We start from the raw sequence: 26,421 nt of genomic DNA on the forward strand, positions 1-26,421 counted from the left end.
TGCGTTTTAACCATTTATTTCCCGTCTTGCGCACAAACAACAAGCAGACAGAATTGCCTTATTTGACAAATTGAAAACACAAGTACACAAGTTTCTTTCATCCAAAAGAAATCATGAAACTGCAAGACTGACCTGAATCAAAGCAAACTTGCAGTGTTTACTATGGTTAAAACTATAAATGAAACCCTGCAGTCAGAATGAAAAAGTAGCACACATATTTTACCGGTTACTTGACATGTACAGAACATACCTTAGTACGTTCAGTGCGTGATAAAACGCCCTATATTACAGCTCTACTCACCCATTAGCATAATGATCAGACTATAACTCTGATATGAAAACATTTGTACTGTAAACTAGTGTATCACTTAAGGGAGGTTAATTTTAAGTAGTTGTGGGTTTAAATTATGTTGTGAAGATAACTACAATTAGTACTAAAAGTATGGAGGAGCTGGAAGATTGTGAAGTTTGAGGAAAGGTTTGGGATTAAAAACACCAAACATCTCTTCTAATGCAATGTCAAACAGATGGGGAAAGGCTGCAGGCATGTCCAAACAAGAATGTGAAAGAAATGAAAAGCACATTTTGAGTTTGATTCCCACTTTAGTGAGCGATCATGGCACAAAAGCAGTGTATGTATTAAAACAGCTTCTTGTTACACTTTGCAAATGGAAAAAAAGCATCCTTCATCATCATATAAAACATGAAGCATTCTCAAAACTGGCTTACAGTCACACCCAGCACCACATCACACATGCTATTCAGATTTTACAGAAACATTTACAACCTGCCTGACAAGCAAAAACCAAAAATAGTTCTTTTTCCCCCACCCCATGTACTTCCTGAAGATAAACCACACAAAATATGAATTCAAACTTATGTTACATTGTTTGCTGAACCACATCAGTCTTCTGGCACAATATACACTTCAAAAGTCTGTAGGGTAGAAGGGGAAAAAAAAAAAATCACAGAGCGCTAATTACAAGTGAATGCAATCCGAAATCTTCAGTGCACATGCACACACAAAAACCCTTTAAATAGAAGAGCGTCTTGTTTAGTCTCTAAACGGAGGCAAAAGCACGTCAGTACCGTAACATCAGATGCTTCAAGTATAACAGGGTTGTATGAGGAAACGTGTAAGGCAAGAGATACACTTCTACAGCTCCAAACTACACATCTACAAAACGACAAATTGGAACTGGGCTCCTTCGGGAATCTTCTGTTGTTTCATGGCTTGAATAATATGATGTGAAATTTCAACTGCACACTTGTTGATAAAGGATCTGAAGATATTAATGTCCTATTGAAGTTAACAAAACAATGATGGTGAAACAGGAAGTAGTGCTCGGATTTCACAAAATCTATGATGGAACGATGAAGGCTGAGTGATCACTGATCTGTTGAGAATAAAGGCTATCCTTAATGGACCCTTATGTGCGCACACACACACACACACACATTACAAACTTGGTCGCTCATTGCCAGCTGGAGTGTGTATGTGCGTGTGCTGACGATAACTGCTTCCTTTCCTTCCAGATGTGTCACAACAGCACAGCATTGTGGGAGCACTGAGGAACGCAGATTAACTCCATTTAGGCTTTATGGGGTTTCCATGGCATCGGTCCACAGGCACAGGCCTATTGACCCAGTAGGGAAGAAAAGGAATAAAAGTTTTCACAGCCATGTTTTATTCTCTCAGCTTTGTATCTTTGTAACTTTAAACCAAAGAGAAAAGCAATCCATGCTTCAGCCTTACATAGAGAATCTGCTGAGAGGGTCTGGATGATAGATTATTTCCTCACACTGATGTCATCATCCTTCAGAATGAACTTCTTCCTCAATGCTTCAGATATAAGAGAGGCAGAATCTTCCTCCCTCAGTGAGGTGCATCCACGGTTATATCTAAATAAACATTAACATTATTCACTATTTATTAATAATATAAATAATAATAATGATGACAGGTTTTAAAGGGATAGTTCACCCAAAAATGAAAATTTGATGTTTATCTGCTCACCCCCAGGGCATCCAAGATGTAGGTGACTTTGTTTCTTCAATAGAACACAAATGATTTTTAACTCGAACCATTCTTTCTCAAGAACTGTCATCCTCTTCCTTCTGTCAGCCGTATAATGCGAGTGAATGGTAACACAATCTATAAGAGTCAAAAAATATGCATAGACAAATGCTAATTAAACCCTGCAGCTCATGACGACACATTGATGTCCTAAGACACGAAACGATCGGTTTGTGCGATAAACCGAACAGTATTTATATAATTTTCTACCTCTAATACACCACTATGTCCAACTGCATTCAGCATTCGCTTAGTGAGGTCTGATCGCGCTCTGACAGCGGAAGTGATGTCTAGCTCTCATTGAAGTATATGCGCGAGACATCACTGCCGTTGTCAGAGCGCGATCAGACATCACTAAGCGAATGCTGAATGCAGTTGGACATAGTGGTGTATTAGAGGTCAAAAATGATATAAATACTGTTCGGTTTATCGCACAAACCAATCGTTTCGTGTCTTAGGACATCAATGTGTCGTCATGAGCTGCAGGGTTTAATTTGCATTTGTCTATGCATATTTTTTGACTCTTATAGATTGTGTTACCATTCACTCGCATTATACGGCTGACAGACGGCAACGGTTGGAGTTAAAAATCATCATTTGTGTTCTACTGAAGAAACAAAGTCACCTACATCTTGGATGCCCTGGGGTTAAGCAGATACACATCAAATTTTAATTTTTGGGTGAACTATCCCTTTAACATGCCATCACTATTCATTAAAATAATAATTATAAATTTAACACGCAAAATTCAATTACATTTTTTATGAATGATATAAATATAAATAAAATAAGAATAGGCATTAAAACACCATTACTATTGATTTATAATAATTATTATTATGATTATTATTATAAATACAAATCAATAGTAATGGTAAAAATAATATCTATTATTATTATGATTATTAGTTACAAAACACAACAGCACCTACTATATTAAAGAATTAGTTCACTTCAGAATTCAAATTTCCTGATAATTTACTCACCCCCATGTTATCCAAGATGTTTGTCTTTCTTTCTTCAGTCGAAAAAATTTCGATTCCAGGATTTCTCTCCATATAGTGGACTTCAACGGCTACCAACGGGTTGAAAGTCCAAATTACAGTTTCAGTGCAGCTTCAAAGGGCTCTACACGATCCCAGACAAGGAATAAGGGTCTTATCTAGTGAAACGATCAGTCATTTTCTTAAAGAAACCAAAACAAGAAACAATTTATATACTTTTTAACCACAAATGCTCGTCTTGCACTAGCTCTGTGATGCGCCACTCATTACGTAATCATGTTGGAAAGTCAAATGTCAGTCATTCGCCCTACAGTGGTACTTCCGCCTACATCACGTGTGACCTTTCCAACATGATTACGTAATGCGTTATGTATTGCAGAGCTAGTGCAAGATGAGCATTTGTGGTTAAAAGTATCTAAATTTATATTTTTTTAGAAAATGACCAATCATTTTGCTAGATAAAGCCCTTTTTCCTTGGCTGGGATCATGTAGAGCCCTTTGAAACTGCAATTTGGATCTTCAACCCGTTGGTAGCCGATGAAGTCCACTATATGGAGAAAAATCTTGCAGTTTTCCTCAAAAACCATTTCTTTTCGACTGAAGAAAGACAAACATCTTGGATGACATGGGGGTGAGTAAATTATCAGGAAATTTGAATTCTGAAGTGAACTAATCCTTTAATAATAAAGAGAAAAATTTTAAGCTCTCATGGTTCAAAAGTTATTAGCATGAATGTGAGTGCAACTTCGGACAGTTGGTGGCGCTAGTGGGATTGGGTTAGAGCAGAGGTGTCCAAACTCGGTCCTGGAGGGCCACTGTCCTGCACAGTTTAAACTTGCCTCAACACACCCGCCTGGAAGTTTCTAGTATGCCTAAAAAAACCTTGGTTAGCTGGTTCAGGTGTGTCTTATTGGGGCTGGAGCTAAACTCTGCTGGACAGTGGCTCTCCAGGAGCAGGACTGGACACCCCTGGTTTAGGGACTCTAAATTTGCTATGGTAACAGATCAGACTGTCCTCTATCTGTGTGCCAAATTTCATAACTGTCATGCAAGCATTTCTATGGGCTACCATAGACTCGAGAGATGTAGTAGTAGAATAGTAGTTGTAATAATATAATATTAACACAACTTCCCATCTCATATATGGTGTAAAAAGAAAAGGCCTTTACAGAAGAATAAAAACAATTTCTGCATTGTCAGTGTTATGTTGGTGTTGAAACAGCACTCACCTGTCCTTGCTCATCTTCATGCGGTTCATATCTTTCAGGATGTCCATGACATCGGCAAAGCTTGTTGATTTTGAAAGTGACACAGTGTCTTCCTCTGGCTCCCGGAAGTCCATAGTAGGGCGATCAAGATCAAAAGTTGCAGATGCTGTCATGGAAACTGGCGGCACAGGATCAGGTACCAGCTCTGACACCTCCTCCTCTTCATCCTCTTCCTCTTCTTCTTCTTCCTCTTCTGTGACATCACTAATGACAAAGGAGGCTGTGGGAGCAGGCTGGTAAGCAGCAGTCTCAAAAGGAGCCATGGAGAAGCCCACACTAGTGTCGTCAGGGGACAGCAGGTCAGGGGTGATTGGGTTCGAATCTGATGATGAGTCAATTTTTATGATGAAGCACTACAGGTCAAAACATTTTCAAGCAAATACATCAAATTGACTACTAAATTTCTGCTGCAGCAGACAAGTCTTAATTTTGAGTCTAAAGTAGGGCTGGGCGATATATCGCATGCGATTGTCACGCGCATTTCATCAGTAAAGCCGGTTCCCTGATTACCGCTAAATCGCCATCACCTGCTTTCAAATGGAGCGGCATTTAATAGACAGAGCCGTAGTTCACCGACAAGCTACGCAATATCGCGTTCATTTTCGCAGATGAATCGCCTCCGATAATGAACGCGATATTGCGTGGCTTGTCGGTGATCTACGGCTCTGTCTATTAAATGCCGCTCCATTTGAAAGCAGGTGATGGCGATTTAGCGGTAATCAGGAAACCGGCTTTACTGATGAAATGCGCGTGACAATCGCATGCGATATATCGCCCAGCCCTAGTCTAAAGGCAAAATTCCTCTTAAGTGTTAACTTGCCAATGTCAAAAACACTAGAACCCAATAGAAACTAAAAGCTTTAGTCAAATACCGAACCTGATTCTGCAGCAACAATCTTGGCGATTTGGGCTCGGAGTCGACTCAGCTCATCTTGTAAAGCTGTGGTGCGGTTTAGAGCGGTTACACCTGGTTTCCTCAGACCCTCGACTCTCCTGCCTTCTCGTCTGAAGTTGGGCACAGACGAGTTTCTGTGCATAACCAGCAGCGGTGTTGGCCTCCACTCATGCCTCAGGGGACGTGTGTCGCTCCTGACAAACAGCAAGACAGCATTGGGATAAATTAATTATTTTAATATTATAAACTGTGGATCTAACACTAAATCCTACAAAACACCATTAAAAATGCAGTCAAATAGGAAATCCGGTGCACTATATGAAGCTACATGCACCAGCAAGACAGACTTACCTGACTCTGGCATACGTCTCCTCCTCATCATCTGCAATCCAGGCAATATCTGCCAGTGTAGGCACCAGTGGACCGTCCAGAGAGCGCATTGGAGGAAGGCCTGGGAGTTCCTGGAGAACATGCAGAAAACAGCCATACCTTTACTTTTTATCCCTGTTATGGCCCCATCTTCCACTTCTTACCTGTTGGGGGCAGTATGACCTCATCATGTGATTGGCCAGAGATGTCACTGTTAATTTTTTCAATTTATGGGTAGAGAGTTTAAAAGTTTGTAGTAATCTGCTCACCAGTGCTTCCTCTGGTGGAGCATAATTCTCCAGAGTAGTCTTTTGCTCCAATTTGTTTTCTTTTAGTTTGTTTATTATTTATCAACATTCATAACCCTATTGGGTTATTATTTTCTCTCTTTAAGTCCCTAAACATGATGTTATAGTTTTGTAATAGATGATCTTCTGCATAAATAAATAATCTTGCAATTTAAACAATTTGTTTGCATGTGACGGTCGGGAACGAGCTGGCCACGACATCTCTTATAAAGTTATTTTTGACTGATTTCATTTTTTTATACAAATATTTCCTCAATCTGAGTGGATTTTTTTTTCTTCAATATTTTATCTAAACAAACAAAAAACTGGACTTCATTCGATGAGTCTAAGTCATCATTAAAAAAAAAGTTACACCAACTTAATGGGAAAGACCCTAATGCAGAGCTTTTTTTTTAAATGTGTTGAATATATCAGCCCCAATGTTGAATATAAATACAGATATGGGACTATAAAACATTTAGAGTGCAAAAACTTGCACACCCACCCATCTACTGCAAAAATTATGCTTCAAAATGATTAAAAGATAAATATACCACATTTTAACACATAATAGTCAGATAATGTCTAAATAAATATCCAAATATATATTTCCTAAGCATAAAATCTCAAATTCTTGTGCAACGGGTGGGTGCATACTAGAACACTTCAGCCATCTACTGGCCATTACTGTCAAAACATGATTTTACTCTGACATGAAGTCATGTTATATTTCTGTTTTCAACAGATGGCTGCAATCTGGCCCAAATACATGATTAATTGTTGATTTACTTTGGCCTGGTTTCACAGACAGGGCTTAGATCAAGCCAGGATTAGATGTTAGTTCAATTAGGACATTAAAAGTAGCTTTTATAAACATGCCTTAGAAGAAGAAAAAAACATTACTGATGTGCATCTCGAGACAAAACAATGGCACTGACATATTTTAAGATCAGTTGCTTTCAGTTAAAACAGCTCATAATTTTATTGCTACTACTTCAGGGAAATTTATTTTTTTATTTATTTATTTTTTTTTAAAAGCTACACTCTTACTGTTCCTTCTCAACAAAAGTTTGACTTTTTTCCTGAAAAGCTAAGGAGGGTTAACTTACAACACTTCACTTTTCAATCTTTAACTCAACCACCTAATTATTAGTATGCATGAAAGCATATGCTTGTTTATATGAACAATTTTATTCCCATACCTGGAAACAAGCCCTGGGACCGGGTTTAAGTGGCAGTGTAGAGCCGATTCGTCTCACCACACTACGAGTTGATCCATGTGGTTTATTTTGCCAAATAGGGATTACCTCCTGAAGAGCAAGTAAACAAAAAAAACAAGTATTCTAAAAATATATAAACAGTGACAGAACATAAATAAAATGTCTCTGTTTATTTACTTACTGCTTCAGTCTCCATTTTTCTGAAAGTGTAGAAAGAAAGCACCCCAACAGCCTTGGATTGTATAGTGGTGTTTTGATTATTAATATTATAGCACACTGAACATGTTCATCTGGGATGAGGGGTTCCTATGCCTTGAAAAATGTGCAAGAAAAACATAAAATATTCTATTATTTAGGTGCAACACCACTGTAAATGCTGATCAAGAGATCATGTACAGTATAAAAGAGCACAGTGAATGATGTTTTTTTTTGCAGTTGCTGCAGACTGATTGCCTTCTTTTGTGTTAGTTTGTGTAAATCAAGTGAAAAGTAAATAGTGTGCAGTGCAAGCAAAGGTGTTTTATGACGCACAATCGCTCTACAGGATAATTATCTATATACATAACTTAAGCAATCAAAACAATAAATCAATAACTTGAACAGATAAGTACAGCAATGAAATTATAAATAAAAGTAAATAAATAAAATGGGCAATTAAATGACCAGACGATTATGGTAGATATAGTAGAGAAGAGTAACAGTGCAAATTGGGAACTTTAATAAATGCAATAAAATGTAAACAAGGTAAACAAATCAAAGTGACCCTCATTCCTTCTTTTAGCATCACAGCTAACAAACGACCTCATGATGTACTGCCGCTAATTATGCATTTAGAAAACATATAATACATACCGTGTGTGGTCAGATTAGTTCAGTTTATTTTTTCTGCACTGGTGCAGATTACTATGGTTTACTATGTGTCGTGAATGTCTGGGCTTCCTTTCTCCCTGTTCCGTTAGCCGTTTAGCTGTTAGCCAAGCGCGCCCCCGGCTAATTTTGCAAGCGGTGCATGAGTCGGAAGTGCGTTAGTAACACCGTGCTGTGATTGGTTCGAACGCTGCATATATTAACTCAGAAGGGAGTTTTAAATGCAAAATAAAAGTCATCTTGCACATAAAGTTAAAATCAAAGTACACCGCTTTGAAACGAAACGAATATATGTATATACATTTAAATAGATATTAGATTTATAGGCGTGCACAATTCTAAATACAGACGAATTTGGTTTATTTACACTACTATATACGTAATAAATAAAATAAAAGTCCCCTTGCAGATGGAAGTTAATATACCTGCTAAGCCATACTGCACTTAAACAAATGTAGATTTACAAATTCACATATATAGAGGGGGATATTTTCAGCTGGTACATTCTACAACGACATTTCGATTGTAATTGTGAATTTAAGCGAAAGTACGAGTTTAACCGAGCGGTCCTGTGCTCTTATCTAATGACTGGTGACAGATTCACTGCAGAGGCATCAAAACACATGACAGCGCATCATGCGGAGCGTCCCGATCAGCTGGACGTTATATGGGTTTATTGAAGACCAAGGTAAGATGAATGCACATATATTAGATTATTGTATTTAAAGTTTAGTGCCAAGTTTAGAGAAACAGATAAAACACCAGCACAATGAGTGGTCCATCAGTGGATACTGCTGAAGAATTTTAATCGGGACAGATAATGATGATCTATCAAGGATTCCGAAAAGATATTGTTCATTAATATTGTATATATATCTATTATTGTGGCTTCTAGACACAGAAGTGTGACATTGTGATGCATTTCGGGCCTGCAGCAGCACGTAGAAAATATCAACAATCCTCCTCTTGTGCTGTTTTGGGCCTGATTTTTGCTTCGACATTAAATGACTGAATTCTTAAAGCAGCAGTGAGCATCTGTTTTAGATGCTTTTTAAAAAATCTTAGATGAACCACATAATCACTGGACCTGGGTATTGGCTGTAATATTAGGCACAAGTAGGACAATTTGCATGAAACTGCCTATCTGTCTTTTGTTTGAAATGAATCCTGAATATTAAATGGCTGAATGTGGACCAAAAGAGTTTGTCAACAAAGCTTTATTGGCATGATTTTCAACCTTTACAAAATTGCTGAATCATATATATAGTAACTAAAGTATTAAAATAATACAGAAAATAAAATATTAGTAAATAAAGAAATACAATGAATGATAAAACTAAATAAAAAAGACAAAATATAATACAATTATATAATATTTATAGTTTATATTAAAATATATACTTTTTAATATTTATTACACATAATATTTATTGTGTGTGTGTGTAAAGTAAACCATCCATTACAGACGCCCCTTCCTCTCATATCGCAGGTTTCATGTAGAGTGCAGAGAATGCTGATGAGGATGGAGAGAAGGAAGAGGAAGAATTCCAAATGCCGACACAGCAGCGGGCGATCGTTCCATCACTGATTCCTGTACTGCAAATGTGTTAACGTTTGTTTTTTTTTGTTGTTTTTTTAACTGGTCAATTCTCAGTCTCGGCAGTGAGATCTCATGGATCACAGAGTTCAGAGAGACAAGTGCAGGGCCAGCTACTTTGGAAATGTTAAGAATAGGTAAGGTTTGGCTGTGTCTAAAGGAATAACAGATCAAAGAGAAATCATCAATGTGTAGCTTAAGCTCATAAAGAGACCTATGTCATCTTGTCTTTAGACTGGGATCAAAGCTGCCGGCTGGAATTTCACAGCCTCCAGGCTTCATTACTGCCCAATGTTCTGGTATGCTGGGGAAAAGTGTTGGTGAGGAGTGTGTCAAAGGACATCACCAAATCCGAAACCCCAAACTAAGGCAGTACTATCTAAAGGGTAAGTGAATGACCATCGACAATGATTGACAGTTAGCTTCTTATTTGTAAGGCACCTAACCACACACCTCTACAGAAATAGTGTTTAGTTATAGTGACTTTTTTTTTTAAAATATGGAAAATTAAGTTAGAAACATGAATGAAATTCAGTACTGCATAAAGGGTTTACACTACTGTTCAAAACATTTTGGGTCAGTAGGACTTTTTTTTTTTTTTTTAAGAAATTAACACATTTATTCAACAAGGATTCATTAAATTGATCAAGAAGATTGAAAACTTTGAAGTGACAGTAAAGACATTTATAGGAGTATTTGTTTCAAATAAACTTTCTATTCATCAAAGAATCCTGAAAAAAAAAAATCACCATTCTCACAAACACAACTGTTTTCAACATTGAAAATAATGTTTCTTGATCACCAAATAAGTATATTAGAATGATTTCTGAAGGAGACTGGTCAGCTTTGTCATCACAGGAATAAATTACATTTTAAAATATATTGAAATACAAAACAGTTATTTTAAATTGTAATAATATTTCACAATATTACTGATAAATGAATGCAGCCTTAGTGATACGGCAGTGTAAAGCCAATCTTGGAGTTTGTACGTACATTCAAAAAAATCCCATGTGACATTATTTAAAGGATTTGTTCACTTTAAAATGAAATTTACCCCAAGCTTTATTCACCCTCAAGCCATACTAGGTGTATATGACTTTCTTCTTTCTGATGAACACAATCAGAGATAGAGTGCACAGCATAAATGAGTACACCTCCTCTGAAACATCTGAAAGTCAGCAATTACTCAATTACTTAGAAGACATGTTAGGGTTCATTAGAGATATAATGTTCCAGCAAGCCTGCTTAATCAATTACCAAAGAAGCATGTCAAAATTATTCAGGAAAATAAGATTTTCTTATCAAGATGATACAATGTTGTGTAGCAAAAATGAGTACACCATCCTAAAAGTTACACCAGAATTTTTTTATTTCGTTTTATTTAGTAAGTTTAAGGCAATGTTTGATCAACAGGTAAGTATGTTGAACCAAAACATTTAAAGAGAAGTAATATCTTGACAATTAAAAGTGTTATAAAGCCCACTGAATCATTCTCAGACTTAATGCTGACAACAGTGGAACCACTTGGGAGATAACTGTCAGGAGACTTATTTCTTAGCACAAAAGAGGACAGTGCTACAAGAGGATTACCAAATCATTGTTTTAAGTGTGAAAATATAGCAAAAGTAACACAGAAATTCAAAAACTATGTACTTGTGACAAGGCCCCTGAAATAATCAGGCCTTCATTTAGTGATGAGGGATTTTTTTGCTACACAAAGAGCAGGAAAAATACTAAGCGAGTGTCTCAGAGCCAGCAAAAGCTATGAAAAGAGTGACTGTTTATCTCACAGAGTAAGATACAGCCTGCAGAAATGACTTGCATGGTGGTTGTTCTCACTGAAACTACAGTACCTACTGTAGCCAAAGCACAATAAAGTCAGTTAGCCATTTCCAAAGCCCATATTTACAAAATATAGATTCTGGGAATCAATACTCTGGTCTCATGAGACCAAATTAATCATTTTGGATCTAACAGCATCCAAAATGTTATGGTGTTGCTAGAGGAGGAGTACAGTGAAAAGTTCAGTGGTAGTAAAGCTCTTATATAGGAATGTATGAGTGCTGAAGCTGTGAGGGAGTTGTGCTTTATCAATGCTGTCATGAATCCCCACACCACTGTGTAATTTAATACACAAACTTGCAACAGAAGATGTTACCCTTTCCTCATTCCCTGCATTGTTGGGCATTTTTTCAACATGACAATGAGGATATGCATTCTCCCAAGTTGAAAAACCTTCTGTGGACATGTATTGCACTCAATCTTATCACTCTTGAGCATCTGTGGGGGATTCTGTGGAGACGAGTTGAGCAACACTCCCCATTAAAGATCAGGGCATTTAAAGAGCTCATCATCCAGGAGTTAAACAGGACAGATGTGACAATTTGTCATGAGCTTGTACACGGAAAAATCTTAACTGACGCGACGTCAGTTATGCTTTCTTCCTAAGTTGAATATGGAAGGCGGTCTGGCGGAAGCTAGATATTTTACTTTATAACTTTTTAAAAATGGGTATTTTTCATACACAAATGTATCGCTTCGCTTGGTCAGGATATTTATTAATATATCTCTGATTCTGTTCATCTGAAAGAAGAAAGTCATATACCTAGGATGGCTTGAGGATGAGTAAAGCTTGGGGTAATTTCCATTTTAAAGTGAATTAATCCTTTAAATTTTTGTGAATAACATACTTAGATTCAACTGTGACACAAACACTGGTTTAAAATTACAGTTTCTGCTTACTAAACATGCTCAGTGTGTTTGTAGTTAAAAAAGCTGATGAAACAAACAGAAATAAATACATCTGCTTTCACTCTAGTTACTTGAGATGCAGTTTGAACTGTTTTTGCATCTATCTTCATAGAGGCGGCATTTCCAGTCAAAGATCCAACAACAAAGACTTTGGAGTCATGCAGAAACAATGAACATGGAGTGAGTAAAGTTTTTAAGCTTATTTCCACACTCCATTGCCTTCATGTTCCTTTTGATATATGATAGAAGTCTCCATAAATATAACTGCCAGCATTGTCATACCCTGCTGTCATATACTGATAACTTTAGAACAAAGGTTACTGAAACACCCCATGCTGTCTAGTCAAGCTTTAAAATATATCTAATGAAAGCTCAAATTTGAATGGATATTTCAAGGATAACATGGAAACTTTACAGCAAGTATAATGAGAAAATGTCGACTACGAAGGCTTTGGTAACTAATATTTTATTATTTAAAATTAATTCATAAACTGAATAATAAACTAGGCTAATTTGATGACTTAGCCAAATGTTTTTGTTCTATATCTGTCTTTTCTCTCTTTTCTTTTTATCTCTTAAGTTTGATGTCCATTTAGTTTCTTGTGTGCAGTAAAGGAAATATTGTTTGAATTGTATTCCACAGAGACACCCTTGAAAATACAGTTTATAGCGTCTGTCATTTTCCAAGCTTCACCAGATGAAATGTTTTACAAGAGCATAAACAGCCCTCAGATTCTCAATTTGACTTAATTTCGTCAGTTTGTTCATTTGGAAACAAACTGACATTAGTTTGCTATTAAGTTTGCTGGGTCTAAACAGTTTCAGAATAAAATATTGTCGGGGTGCTGAACATTGGACTGTAGGTTTAAAGATAAAACTATGCAAATCATTAGATACCAGTATAAGAACAACAGACTTTTGTGTGGATTTGTGATTTACATGTTATCTACCAATATTTGCATGTCTGGAATGAAGAATTTGAGTTAGAGTTAGTTAGAGTTTGGATGAACCGACATTACACTGTGCACAGGGTTCATTGATATGTGTGACATTTATGGAACAAAAGAAGTCCACCTTTCAGTTTATGGAAAGAATAAATTAAGAAATAGAGGTCAGAATTGTTTTTACAGAGGTTTTCTTTCATGTTATCCCTATGTACTTTTAATCATGCATATTAAATAATATGTAATTCTTAATTTTATTAAACAATACCTTTCAAAAGTTTTAATATTTTTGAAAGAAGTCTCTTATGCTTACTAAAATACAGTAAAAACAGTAATGCATCTTTGTGAAAAGCTCCTAGTTTCTGGCTGCTGTGACTAAATCCGGTCATCTGATGTCACAGGACTATGAATAAGGAAATAAGGGGGTGTACAGCAGTGTGGAAGACAGGAAGGGAAATGAAACTGCTGTCAGTGTGACTATGTCTTTCCTTATGAACCACCTTAAACAGTTACCCAAGAACAAGGTCTCAACTTCTACGGCGACAGCTTCTGATCTACATCCAAGACAAGAGCAGAACCTCAATCCCGCGCTGGATATTGGTGTTGTGGGAACTGCGACTCTTGTGTCCCCTTCCACAGATGCGGAATATGACAAACTGACGGTGAGAGAGTACAACATTGTGTGTTTGCAACTTAATGCATGAGGGTGTAACTATAGTAAACAGCTTGACAAATCTCAACACAGCTAGTTTGTTGGAATAATTCATAGTTTAAGCGCTCTTTGCTGCCAGTCAAACTGTAATGTAGTGACTCTTTTACTGTTTTGTGTGATATTTATTCATCGCTCGTAGGATGTGGAGGCAGTTCCTTTACCTGATGGAAATGTGTGTCTATTGGCTCTTCCATCTGAATGCTCTCAGGGGGAGGGGCCAGCTGCAGTGTCTTGCCTCAAACTGTTCTCCCGTTACATAACAGACAGAAAGGTGACAATGTTATGTTTATGTTATGCTGTTATATATTCCCATTATATTTCATAAAATGCAGCATATTCAACTTCAGTTCTGACTCTCCATTTGGCTTGTCTCACTAGGGTGTGGTCTCTGGAATATTGCTGGTGACGTCCAGTAAGATCTTCTTTGACCCTCAGAAGTCTCACCCACTTGTTCAGGAGAATGGCTGTGAAGAATATGTATTCTCCTGCTCTGTGGATGATGTCGCCTCAGTGTCCTTCTACACAGATATCTCTCACATTCACTTCAGCAAGACCGCATACAGGTGCTTCCTACTTCACTGTTTGGATATATATATATATATATATATATATATATATATATATATATATATATATATATATATATATATACTGTATGTATGTATGTGTGTGTGTGTGTGTGTGTGTGTATATATATATATATATATATATATATATATATATATATATATATATATATATATATATATATACATACATATATATGGTTTGTATGTCTCTCTATTACAGTCTAGTGCTGTTAATATATAATATATATAACATATAAAGCAAATAGTTGAGATTAACAGAGATTAACAGAATGAAATAGTAATATGTACAAAAATGTATTACATTACAGCTGTAGTCCGTAAGTTTTGCCTCTTTGTCGCCATCTCTGTTTGAAACCTGCAATTGCAGTTATTTGCGGAATTCTCATCTTTACGTGGGTTGTGCCTCGGCACGGCTCCTCAGCGCAGATGAATCTAATGTTTGCTGTCAGTCACCACATCGGTGTGGATACTATATTTCTATATGTCATGGAAGTATGACCAAAATAAGAATTTTCACTGGAAAATGTAATTAACATGTCTGCCACTTTTGTTCTGACCAACTGAGAAAAAAGCATTACAATAAATTGCGCTGCCAATGTTGATTAAATCTAATGATCGCTTAGCTCAGATCACGTCAAACTGTGCAAATTATTATTATTGTTATGCTTTGTTCTCAAATTGTTAATGTTAACAACATAAGCAATGCGTGACTGTGTATTTAGTGTGTATTAGCTTTACCTGTAGATTTCAATTTCTGTAGCCGCTCCGCAGTCCAAAGTCTTTTGCTTTTGACTACGGGTGAATCTCCAGTTGTCACTGATGATTGTCATTTGGACCTTTTTGGATTACAATCTGCCATCAAAATGATAAGTTTAATTATTGCAGCTGCTGTGAGAAAAGGCTTGCCACCTGCAGCATCCTCCACATGCCATATAGCCTTCTAGCTGGGACTCCTTCTCTATGTAAACAGACGTGACATAATAACGCAAAGACAAACGGCTGCATGCTCGAATTTCCCGCGGAAACCCACACTGATTTTATTATAAAACATTATTACAAGCTTACCGTTGTGAATCGGGCTAAGGTAAGGAGATAGTTTTGAACACTGGCTGGTTATGTACTTGCTAAAAATTGATTTTGGATCATCTTTAACCAAAAAAAGTTATGGACTGCAGCTTTAAACATATTTAATTTTAATTTTGACAGCCCTGAAAATACATTTTGTAATATACAATGTAATTATAAAATGTAATTTATAATGTAATGTGTAATAGAGTGTGTGTGTGTGTGTGTGTGTATATATGTAAATATATATTATATACACACACACACAAATAAATAAAATATGTGACGATTTGTTGTATGCCCATCAGCACCCTCTGGGCAACTGAATTTTGGTTGTTAATTAAACAGTGCAAAAAAACTAGCCTTGCCATCATGCACTGCACATGCAGCACAGACACATTGATCTTATTTTTCTTCTAGACCTAAAAGTTGTAAGTCATCAAAGAGCAAAACACACAGCCACAAGAAAACCTGCCAGTCAGCATTAGAGGCCATTCCTGCTCCTGAGTCCTCCATTTCACATGATCTGACAGTGACTCTGGATGCTGAAGAAGAGGATGAGGTAGTTGGAGAGACTGGGGACATGGCCGAAGCTGAGAGGCAGCTGACTTTGGAGTCTGGGGGAATGCTAACAGCTGCTGCTGCTACTTTCTGTTGTGGAGGACCAGACAGTGTTCAGAGAGGAAACAAAGAATATGAACACACAGACAAATCCGAACAGCGATCAGATTTGGAAAGGCAGCTTTTAGGTAATCAAGAGTTTTACTTAAGAACTTTGACATTTAACTTCATGTACTGACAACTCGGGTAATTCACTTGGTCGTCTTTCTTCACTCATTAGGTCCTTGCACTTCTAAATCTAGTAGTGGAATAAACAGATCTCTGATGTTTGTGAGAATTCGACAAAAACTGCAGCATGGGAAGAAAAGGGTTTTCTCTAAAACTAAAATTCTTTCCAGAGACGCCTGGTTCACCATGCAGCAGGAAAGGTACTTAAACCTAGACTACATAGCCTACTTAAAATGAACAGTGAAACATGGCAGAACGTTTTAATGTTACGCTGACAATGTCATAGTGCAAGCTGCTTCATCTCACTTTCTTCTTCCTTCTCTCTTTCTGCCTGTCATTTTGTGCTGTAGCTCAGACGAGCTGTACGCTTACCTGAGCCAGCATCGACCAGACCTGTGCATCCTGGAGGGAGGTGAGGAGGACGAAGCAGAGCGTGATGAAGAGGATTTTGTGCTTCTCGATGAGGAGGAGCAGGAGGAGGAGGAGGGGTCTCCACGAGAAGGCCAGGCCGGGGAGGACTGGGAGGTCAGTTATTTATTAAATGTATGGATTATACAAATAGATTGAGAGAATACACATTAAAAGATCAGGAAAAACAATCAAACTGAAGTGAAAAGAAAAATGCCTGTTTTGGTTGGAATATGCAGGGGATGTTTCCCACTCACTTTAATGATGCTAAAACTCATCCCCTGCAATTTGCATGTGTAAATGTAGACATAGTAATTAGTTGGTCGAGCTCTTAAAAGATGAGATAATTGCTCAACCATGTTCATGGACTTGTAGTGTTGCTTCTATGATAACCAGGTCACCCACACCCTGCAGTGTCTCAATCACGGTTAAAGATCAAGATCTTGAAGCCTAAAAAACAAAACAAAAAAATCTTTCAGTTTTTTCCATACACTACCTTTCAAAAGCTTAAACTGATCAAAAGTGACAGTAAAAAACATTTATAATGTTACAAAAGATTTGTAAAATAAATGCTGATCTTTTGAACTTTCTAGTCATCAAATAATCCTGAAAAAAATGTATCACGGTTTCCACAAAAATATGAAGCAGCACAACTGTTTTCAACATTGATAATAATGTTTCTTGAGCAGCAAATCAGCGTATTAGACTAGGTGAGTTCGATTTAATGGGTTAGATAGTCAGTATTGGCTTACGCTGTACATGTGAGCAGCATGACGCATGAGTGTGATGTGAATGCAGGAGTCGGTCAATAATGAGTCGTTGTTCTGACGTAGAATATGGAAGCGCTGCACTGTGTTTACAATGTCAACAGTGTAGGAGACTGACATAGAAGAGAAGAAACTGTTGAATAAAGTCTTTATTTTTTTATTTTTTTGCGCACAAAAATTATTCTCGTCGCTTCATAACATTAAGGTTGAACCACTGTAGTCACATGGACTATTTTAACAATGTCTTTAGTGCCTTTCTGGGCCTTGAAAGATGCAATGCCGTTGCTGCCTATGTGTGGTTCAGATACCCTCAGATTTCATCAAAAATATCTTAATTTGTGTTCCGAAGATGAACAAAGGTCTTGCGGGTTTGAAACGGCATGAGGGTGAGTAATTAATGACAGAATTTTCATTTTTGGGTGAACTAAACCTTTAATGGGGTGCCACGCAGACCGATCGGTGCTTGACAAACGCAATGCATTCTGGTTAGAAAGTTTGCCTGACTTTGTGCCATCAAATTACTGCGAGAGCAAGATGAGACCAGCCGCCTCGGTCAGGTGCTACAGTTGCCTCAAATCGGCCTCATGATCTCTGATTGTGACACAGCTGTTTCATGATTGGCCGGATTCACTGAAGACAACGATCACGTGTGTTTTGTGTTAATTCTGACACATTCAGCTTAGGTGATGCTCACAAATTTGTGTTTTTATAAAAGTAAAAACTCTTTTCATGTAACCTTAATGTTATGTAATCTTTATCAAAAATAAAACTGATAAAAAAATATAGACCCACTTTATTGGTATTTAAATAGTATAGGCTTTATGCCTGTACATATATGGTGCTGTTTTAAGCAGTACATAAAGTATTGAATGAAAAGTGTTTTTGCTGCTTCATGAAAATGTTTAAAACGTCTGTGTATTGGACAAATATTGCATCTAATCTATATGTGATGTGTGATAAAGTAAGAAAACACCTCGTGAGTGTCACTACGGGAAGTAGAAAGTGTCCGACTTCACATCTTCGTTTTAAACTCCTTCCCATCTGACCGTCGGTGGAAGCCTAATATAGTTCAATTCAAACACGCTTTATGATTTCTAAAGGATCACGTGACACTGAAGACTGCAGTAAGAGCTGCTGAAAATTCAGCTTTGCCATCACAGGAATAAATTACATTTTAAAATATATTATAATAAAAAATAATCTTAAAAAAAAAAAAAAAAAAAAAAAAAATCTTACCAACCCCACTCTTTTAAAAAGTAGTTTAAGTCTTTATGTTAATATGCAATGTAAATAATTTTTAGCTTCATCTGTTATGTTTTAGATCTTGTGGTTTAGTTATTACATTTATTACATTAACCAGCCACCTTGAGTATTAAAGGGATAGTTCACCCCAAAATGAAAATTCTGTCATCATTTACTCACCCTCGAGTTGTTCCAGACATGTAAAAATATATTTGTTCTGTTGAACACAAAGGAAGATAGTTTGAAGAATGTGTTAAACTGAATAGTTTTGGGGCACCATTGACTTCCATAGTAATTTTTTTTTTCCTACTATGGAAGTTAATGGTGCCCCAAAGTGGCCTGGTTACAAACTTTCATCAAAATATCTCCCTTTGTGTTCAACAGAACAAAGACATTTATACAAGTTTGGAACAACACGAGGGTGAGTAAATGATGATAGAATTTTCATTTTTGGGTGAACTATCCCTTTAAGTCATATTTGCACAAATATGTTCGTGAATTCATTTAATATGAATAAAGATGTTGAACATTCATAAGGTTTTCACACATCTACATGGAAATGTGTATCTCTTCAGCACAGTTATGTTTGTTGGCAGTAGTGTTGTTTTGGTGGCACTGAACAGCTTTTTTTCTGTAGAGTAGAACACGGTGAACTTTATAAAAGGATTGTAGTTGGAATTTTTATTGTTAGTGTAGTGGGATAGTTAAAGATGTGTGGGCATTCACAACTCACCTGTTGTAAAAATATGTGTCTGTGTCGTACAGAAATGAATAATATTCCTAAAATAGATAGATATGACTGGTCTCTTCATCCAAGTATTTATATCTTTGTAAGAAAAAGATGTTTACAGCGCCACCAGCTGTGTCCGTCCAGCACTGCCTCCAACAACAAACACTCGCGCGCGGCAGTGACGTCATCATAGTGTCGCGCGCGTTGGCACCGCAAAGCTTCGCGCGTTCATACGTCTCAAATTTTCGTTGAAAATGAATAACTTCGAGAAAATAGTGGCGGACAAAGTCCGTCAACACAGGTACCTCTATGATCCGAAGATGCGCGATCATGCTGACATTCAAATGATTAAAGATGCATGGAAAGAGATCGCCGTCGCCACGGGAAAAGACGAGGTAGATTGTCGTAAAGCGTGGAAAAATTTAAGAGACAAGTTTGTGAGGATCAAGAAGAGGGTCTACACAAGAAACATTGAGTCAAGTCCATACACGATCATGACAGAGCTGGGATGGTTATGCCAATTTGTTAAACATCGGGAAAGAGGCCCAAATGTAAAGGTAAGAAACAATTTTTTCTATATAACTTACATAAATGAATGTATGTTGGCATCCTAGCTAGGTGCTATGCCGTTATTTTGTGGCTCGCACTGATAAAAAGTTTACCATGTTGTCTTGGAAAAAAAATTAAAATCCATGCAGCCACACCGGTTGTAAATCCGTTTTTAATTTAAAACTGGCTAGAAATGAATGAAAAATATATTGGTAGATTGTATATATGTTTGTAAAATATGTCTATTGTTCAGTACGTTTACAACGTGTGTCTTTAAGACCTAAATGTAACTATTGTTTCTTCATTAAGGATATATATAAAGTGGTCTCCGTTGAAGAACAAATGAAGACAAACAGCTTCCCAACCTCTCCGGCATCAGGAACATCAGAGACTGCAACTTCTGGCAACCCTTCTTCACCCCTGTCCCTCATGCCATCATCGCCACATCTCCCCACTCTTCCACCCTGTCCGTCACCCAAACGCAGCCCCTCGCCCTGTTCAATTTCAGCTTATCCTGTCCCAAGCATCTCATCCTGTTCCAATGCCTCACCATCTTCTACTGACATAATGCCTAAGAGAATGTCTACCACTGAAGAAGCCTTACTGAAGATACTGGAGCAGCTGGACTGGGAGAGGGAGAGGGCCATGCAGCAGGACACTGAAGATTTCAGATTTGCTGCTGTCATTGCTGACATGTTGTCAAAAATTGATCCTCAGCAGAAGCCTGAGGTTAAATTCAAGATCCATCAAGTCCTCTATGAAGCTGTGCTAAAAACCAAAACATAGACGGCATAATGTTTTAACTGAGACTATATTTATATATATAATTTCACAGATTTGTTTGTGTAGTACCTTATTGTATATTGAATAAAAATGTCAAAATTCAACTGGAGTTTGAATTTATTAATACAAAAGTTCTTGTAAAGACTATTCTGTGTATAGTCTATAATACTAAAATGGGAACACAAAATGAACATGCAGGTCAAAGAATATTGTAGATTTTCATGCAATATTAGATGAGATCCATCAGACACTGAATCTGAATTAGCAATTTGGTTTAAACCTGTCCAGTGTTTCACGTTATTAAACTAGAAACTACAGTAGTTGAACGTGCATTCATTACTGACCGGTGTCTAAAGTGCAATATAACTGGGATGAATAAGAGTCAGCATAATGGAAATGTATTGAACAGTAGTGTTTTTATACATAGCAGCGTTAAAAGTGTGTGTAAAGGTCATATTTATAGGAACAGCATATTGAATGGTTCTGTTATGTGACCTAACCCTTTAACGCAACATGATGACTTTAACATCGTTAACCACATGGCACAATATGCTGCTCTATATTTAAATAGCTGGTTAGCGTTCACTATAGCGGTTTGCAGCGTGCTTGTCAGAGTTCCTCTGAAACCCTCCACCTTCCCTAGCTCCACCTGTATAGATCTGCTATGGATAAATTTATATATACAATTTGTGCAGCAGCAGTATGCCTTACATGCTCACTGCAGCGTATCAATTTATGTATTGGCAGTAGCAAATTCCTGTACTTGACCTGCAGAAGCAGTAATAATCAACAGAAGCAGCAATATCAGCAGCAGCATAGCAGAACTGCTCAAATACATTAATATGTCATATCCATTACCATGCTAAAAATCTTCAGTTGTTACAATAGAAATGTCTTTTTGTCACTTTTGATCAACTTACTAAATAAAAGTATTAAGATCTTACTGAACCCAAACATTTGATTGGTGAGTTATACTCCTATTCCTCCTGTACAGATGGTGTCAGTGGAGGAGAGTGGGCCGAAAGCTTCTGTCTCTACTGAACCAGAAGGTTTGAGTAACATACTGAAACAGAGTGTCGTACTGGATGCCCAACAAGTTAGAGAGGTCAGTACGCATACACTTCAGATTCAGTAGACATGAACACTTATGCAGAAGTCATGCAGTTTTGGAAAATGAAGACTTGATCTCATTCTGGTGGCCCAGTGTGTTTAAAGTGGAGTAAAATACATTATATTGCCAAAGGTTTTGGGACGCCTGCCTTTACGTGCACATGAACTTTAATGACATCCCATTCTTAATCCGTAGGGTTTAATATGGAGTTGGCCCACCCTTTGCAGCTATAACAGCCTCAACTCTTCTGGGAAGGCTTTCCACAAGGTTTAGGAGTGTGTTTATGGGAATTTTTGACCATTCTTCTAGAAGCGCATTTGTGAGGTCAGGCAGTGATGTTGACTGGCTCGCAGTCTCCGCTCTAATTCATCCCAAAGGCGTTCTGTCGGGTTGAGGTCAGACCAGTCAAGTTCCTCCGCACCAAACTTGCTCATCCATGTCTTTATGGGCCTTGCTTTGTGCACTGGTGCGCAGTCATGTTGGAACAGGAAGGGGCCATCCCCAAACTGTTCCCACAAAGTTGGGAGCATGAAATTGTCCAAAATGTCTTGGTATGCTGAAGCATTAAATGTTCCTTTCACTGGAACTAAGGGTCAAGCCCAACCCCTGAAAAACAACCCCACACCATAATCCCCCCTCCACCAAACTTTACACTTGGCACAATGCAGTCAGGCAAGTACCGTTCTCCTGGCAACTGCCAAACCCAGACTCATCCATCGGATTGCCAGACAGAGAAGCGTGATTCGTCACTCCAGAGAACACGTCCCCACTGCTCTAGAGTCCAGTGGCGGTGTGCTTTACATCACTGCATCCAACTCTTTGCATTGCACTTGGTTATGTAAGGCTTGGATGCAGCTGCTCAGCAGCTGCTCAGCCATGGAAACCCATTCAATGAAGCTCTCTACACACTGTTCTTGAGCTAATCTGAAGGCCACACAAAGTTTGGAGGTCTGTAGCTATTGACTCTGCAGAAAGTTGGCGACTTCTGTGCACTGGGTGCACCTCAGCATGCGCTTCCCCCGCTCTGTAATTTTACGTGGCCTACCACTTCGTGGCTGAGTTGCTGTTGTTCCTAACTGCTTCCACTTTGTTATGATACCACTAACAGTTGAGCGTTGAATATTTAGTAGTTAGGAAATTTCACGAATGGACTTATTGCACAGGTGGCAACCTATCACAATACCACGCTTGAATTCACTGAGCTCCTGAGAGTGACAAATGTTTGTAGAAGCAGTCTGCATGCCTAGGTGCTTGAATTTATACACCTGTGGCCATGGAATTGATTGGAACACCTGAATTCAATGATTTGGAGGGGTGTCCCAATACTTTTGGCAATATAGTGTATGTAGCTTGTGTCTTCTCTCAGATCTCAAGAGAGCTGCCTCCACGTACGATCGGACGCACGTGGCAGCTGTCCTACAGCACGGACAAACATGGGGCAAGTCTCAAGACTCTTTACAGAAAGCTCAGCACTACCGACTCACCTGTGCTGATTCTCATCAAGGACCACAACCAGCAGGTCATTTATTATTTCACAGCTCTGATCAGAGTGGACATCTGAGGGTCAAGGGTCACTGTTCATTTGATTTAAAAAAAAAAAAAAAAAAAAAAAAGTACCTGCAATTCATCAATATAAGTTAAAATATTCATTCCACTTGTAATTTTGATCCAAGTTGGATGTTTTGTTTTGTACATGTGTATTGTTATTTGAGTGGTTTTAATTTTCCCTTTAGATTTTTGGAAGCTTTCTCTCACACCCTCTACATCCTAGTGATGCATTTTATGGCACTGGAGAGACATTCCTGTTCCTGTCTCACCCACGCTTTAAAGTAATTCCAATAAAGACATTTGAGTGAATTTATTATCACTGAGAGAAACAAATGGAATTCTTAATGGGATTTTCTTTTAAACACGATCTCTGACATTATTTTTGTTTCATTTAAGTGTTTCCGATGGACTGGAGAAAACTCTTTTTTCATCAAAGGGGATTTGGACTCTTTTGCCATTGGAGGAGGAAGGTACATATTAATGTTCTGCAAGATGCCTTTATAACGCAGAGCTTTATATTTCTTATCTTCAATTTTAGACTTGGTACGACTAAAACGTGCAAATGTCATTTGTAAAAGTGAACTTCATTTGTCTCTTTTCATTTCAGTGGTCACTTTGGTCTATGGGTGGATGAGAGGTTGTTCTTGGGCAGAAGCAACCCCTGTTTCACCTTTAATAACTGCAGCCTGTCCGAGACAAACGACTTCACTATTTTGGAGTTGGAAGCCTGGACATTCGGCTGACACGTGTTGTAAATAATCCAAAACATCATGATTTAGTGGGAAATATGGCCATTAAGAAATAAACTAATCATCCAGTTTACTGACACTTGTAAATGAAAGGAAAGAGATCCTGGAAACTGTGAATATTCTTCCTGAAGTGAAGTCACTGGAAGAGTTTAGCACCAGTGGATGGAAGCTCACCTGTCTTTACCATCATGATGAAAAATCTCATAGTTTCATCTCGCGATTAAGATGCATATTAATTTCAGTGTTTAAATGAGTGCACTTCATCGTACAAGATATAATGTTGTCTCAAGGTGAATTCTGGGACAGAATTACCTGAACAGTATGTGATTATACTAGTGAGGTTGATCATGTACTGTAGCATTAGTTACAGAGTGAACTTTTTTTATCCGTGTTAATTTAGGACTCAACACAAATAATCCACACCCTGACTAAATGGCACTGATTAAAGCCCTGCCTGCTGTTAGTAAGCAAAGCATCAGCTATAAACAGTGGCTTAGACATTAAACTCACAGCTACACTTTTACACATGGAAAAGGTTTCACATCACTCAAGTCAAAACAAAACCAAGACTGAAATGACTTTGGGTTAAATACCACAGACGTAAATGTCACCCAAACCTCAGAGTTGCATGTTTCATGTCTTGAGAGACTTTTGGTGTCAATTCTTTCTTAGACATTCACAAACTCTTAAGCACTCCTGTGAATGGGTTCCTAGCCTGTAGGAAAACCTTCTTCTTGTAAATAACTCTTACAAAGTTAATAACATCAAAGATATCTGTACAAACGACGGCTCTGAAAATGTCAAAACTTTAAGTATAGTCATACAAGACCAATGCAATATTTACACATGTGAAACGCAGTCACTTAGTACTGAAAGTGTTCATTAACTTGTTACCTAATAAACATAAAATTAACAATAACACTTTTATTTATAAAAAGCATGTTGTATTTATTTGACAATGGTAGAGAAACTGCATTTACACAAACCTGCTGTTATGTCATACATGCACTACCATTCAAAAGTTTGGGGTCTGTACAACTCAATTCAGCAAGGAATTGATTAAAACTAACAGTAAAGACATTTATAATGCTACAAAAGATTTCTGTTGAACTTTCTACTCAAAGAATCCTGAAAAAATGTGTCATGGTTTCTACAAAAATATTAGGCAGCATAACTGTTTTCAACAATCAACATATTAGAATGATTTCTGAAAGATCATGTGACACTGAAGACTGGAGTAAGGCCTGCTGAATATTTATCACAGAAATAAGTTACATTTTAAAATATATTAAACTAAAAAACCGTTATTTTAAATTGTAATATTTCACAATTTTATTTTTTACTATATTTTTGATCAAATAAATGCAGCCTTTGTGAACATAAGAGACTGTGTGAAAAAAAAATGACATACCAAAACTTTTGAACAGTAGTGCAAAAGTTAATTCAGCTTCAGTTGTACCATTTTGTAGACAAGACAGTGATTACTATGACAAGATACATTATAAATCTATTCTAGTGTTCGTTCCGGTTTCTACTCTGGTCTTCAGCTTAAAGGGTTCGTTCACCCAAAAATGAAAATTCTGTCATTTATTACTCACCCTCATGCCGTTCCACACCCGTAAGACCTTCATTAATCTTCAGAACACAAATTAAGACATTTTTATTGAATCTTCAGAGCGTTATGAATCTTTTGTGTCGAATCGTGATTTGGATCACGTGTCAAACCGCTGAAATCATGTGACTTTGGCGGTCCGAACCCCTGATTCATAATGCTCCGAAGCTTCCTGAAGCAGTGTTTTGAAATTGGCCATCACTATATAAGTCGTTATTTTGTTTTTTTTGGTGCACCAAAAATATTCTCGTTGCTTTATAATATTAATATTGAACCACTGTACTCACATGAACCGATTTAAATATGTTTTTAGTACATTAATGGATATTGAGAGAGGAAATGTCATTGCTGGCTATGAAGGCCTCACTAAGCCATTGAATTTCAACAAAAATATCTTAATTTGTGTTCTGAAGATTAACAAAGGGCTTATGGGTGTGGAACGCCATGAGGGTTTCATTTTTGGGTGAACTAACCCTTTAAATAT

General features: G+C 37.4%; 3 protein-coding genes across 4 annotated transcripts; 2 read left to right on the forward strand and 1 right to left on the reverse strand.

The window, feature by feature from the left end:
- mtfr1l (mitochondrial fission regulator 1-like) lies at positions 1-8,154 on the reverse strand. Its single transcript, XM_048191094.1, has 8 exons — positions 7,973-8,154; positions 7,302-7,432; positions 7,103-7,210; positions 5,596-5,705; positions 5,227-5,438; positions 4,311-4,671; positions 1,757-1,902; positions 1-1,637 (listed from the first exon to the last, which is right to left on the reverse strand). The coding sequence occupies exons 2-7, from the start codon at positions 7,314-7,316 to the stop codon at positions 1,791-1,793; spliced, it is 918 nt and encodes a 305-aa protein (XP_048047051.1). The 5' UTR covers positions 7,317-7,432; positions 7,973-8,154; the 3' UTR covers positions 1-1,637; positions 1,757-1,790.
- Positions 8,155-8,373: 219 nt separating this feature from the next.
- On the forward strand, positions 8,374-25,244 carry si:ch211-15d5.11 (nuclear receptor coactivator 7). Of its 2 annotated transcripts, XM_048191092.1 has the most exons (15): positions 8,374-8,675; positions 9,477-9,721; positions 9,819-9,970; positions 12,451-12,518; positions 13,792-13,944; positions 14,134-14,265; positions 14,373-14,557; positions 16,070-16,398; positions 16,491-16,638; positions 16,789-16,963; positions 21,912-22,022; positions 23,395-23,547; positions 23,762-23,857; positions 23,973-24,046; positions 24,184-25,244. In XM_048191092.1, exons 2-15 carry the CDS (start codon positions 9,660-9,662, stop codon positions 24,317-24,319), a joined length of 1,974 nt encoding a protein of 657 aa, XP_048047049.1. In that variant the 5' UTR covers positions 8,374-8,675; positions 9,477-9,659; the 3' UTR covers positions 24,320-25,244. The 2 variants fall into 2 exon arrangements, with proteins under 2 accessions (XP_048047049.1, XP_048047050.1); XM_048191093.1 differs by lacking the exon at positions 23,395-23,547.
- LOC125268697 lies at positions 19,342-21,021 on the forward strand. Its single transcript, XM_048191095.1, has 2 exons — positions 19,342-20,142; positions 20,444-21,021. The coding sequence occupies exons 1-2, from the start codon at positions 19,840-19,842 to the stop codon at positions 20,918-20,920; spliced, it is 780 nt and encodes a 259-aa protein (XP_048047052.1). The 5' UTR covers positions 19,342-19,839; the 3' UTR covers positions 20,921-21,021.
- Positions 25,245-26,421: the final 1,177 nt, after the last annotated feature.

The sequence above is a fragment of the Megalobrama amblycephala genome, linkage group LG5 (genome assembly GCF_018812025.1).
Source record: "Megalobrama amblycephala isolate DHTTF-2021 linkage group LG5, ASM1881202v1, whole genome shotgun sequence".
NCBI lineage: Eukaryota > Metazoa > Chordata > Actinopteri > Cypriniformes > Xenocyprididae > Megalobrama > Megalobrama amblycephala.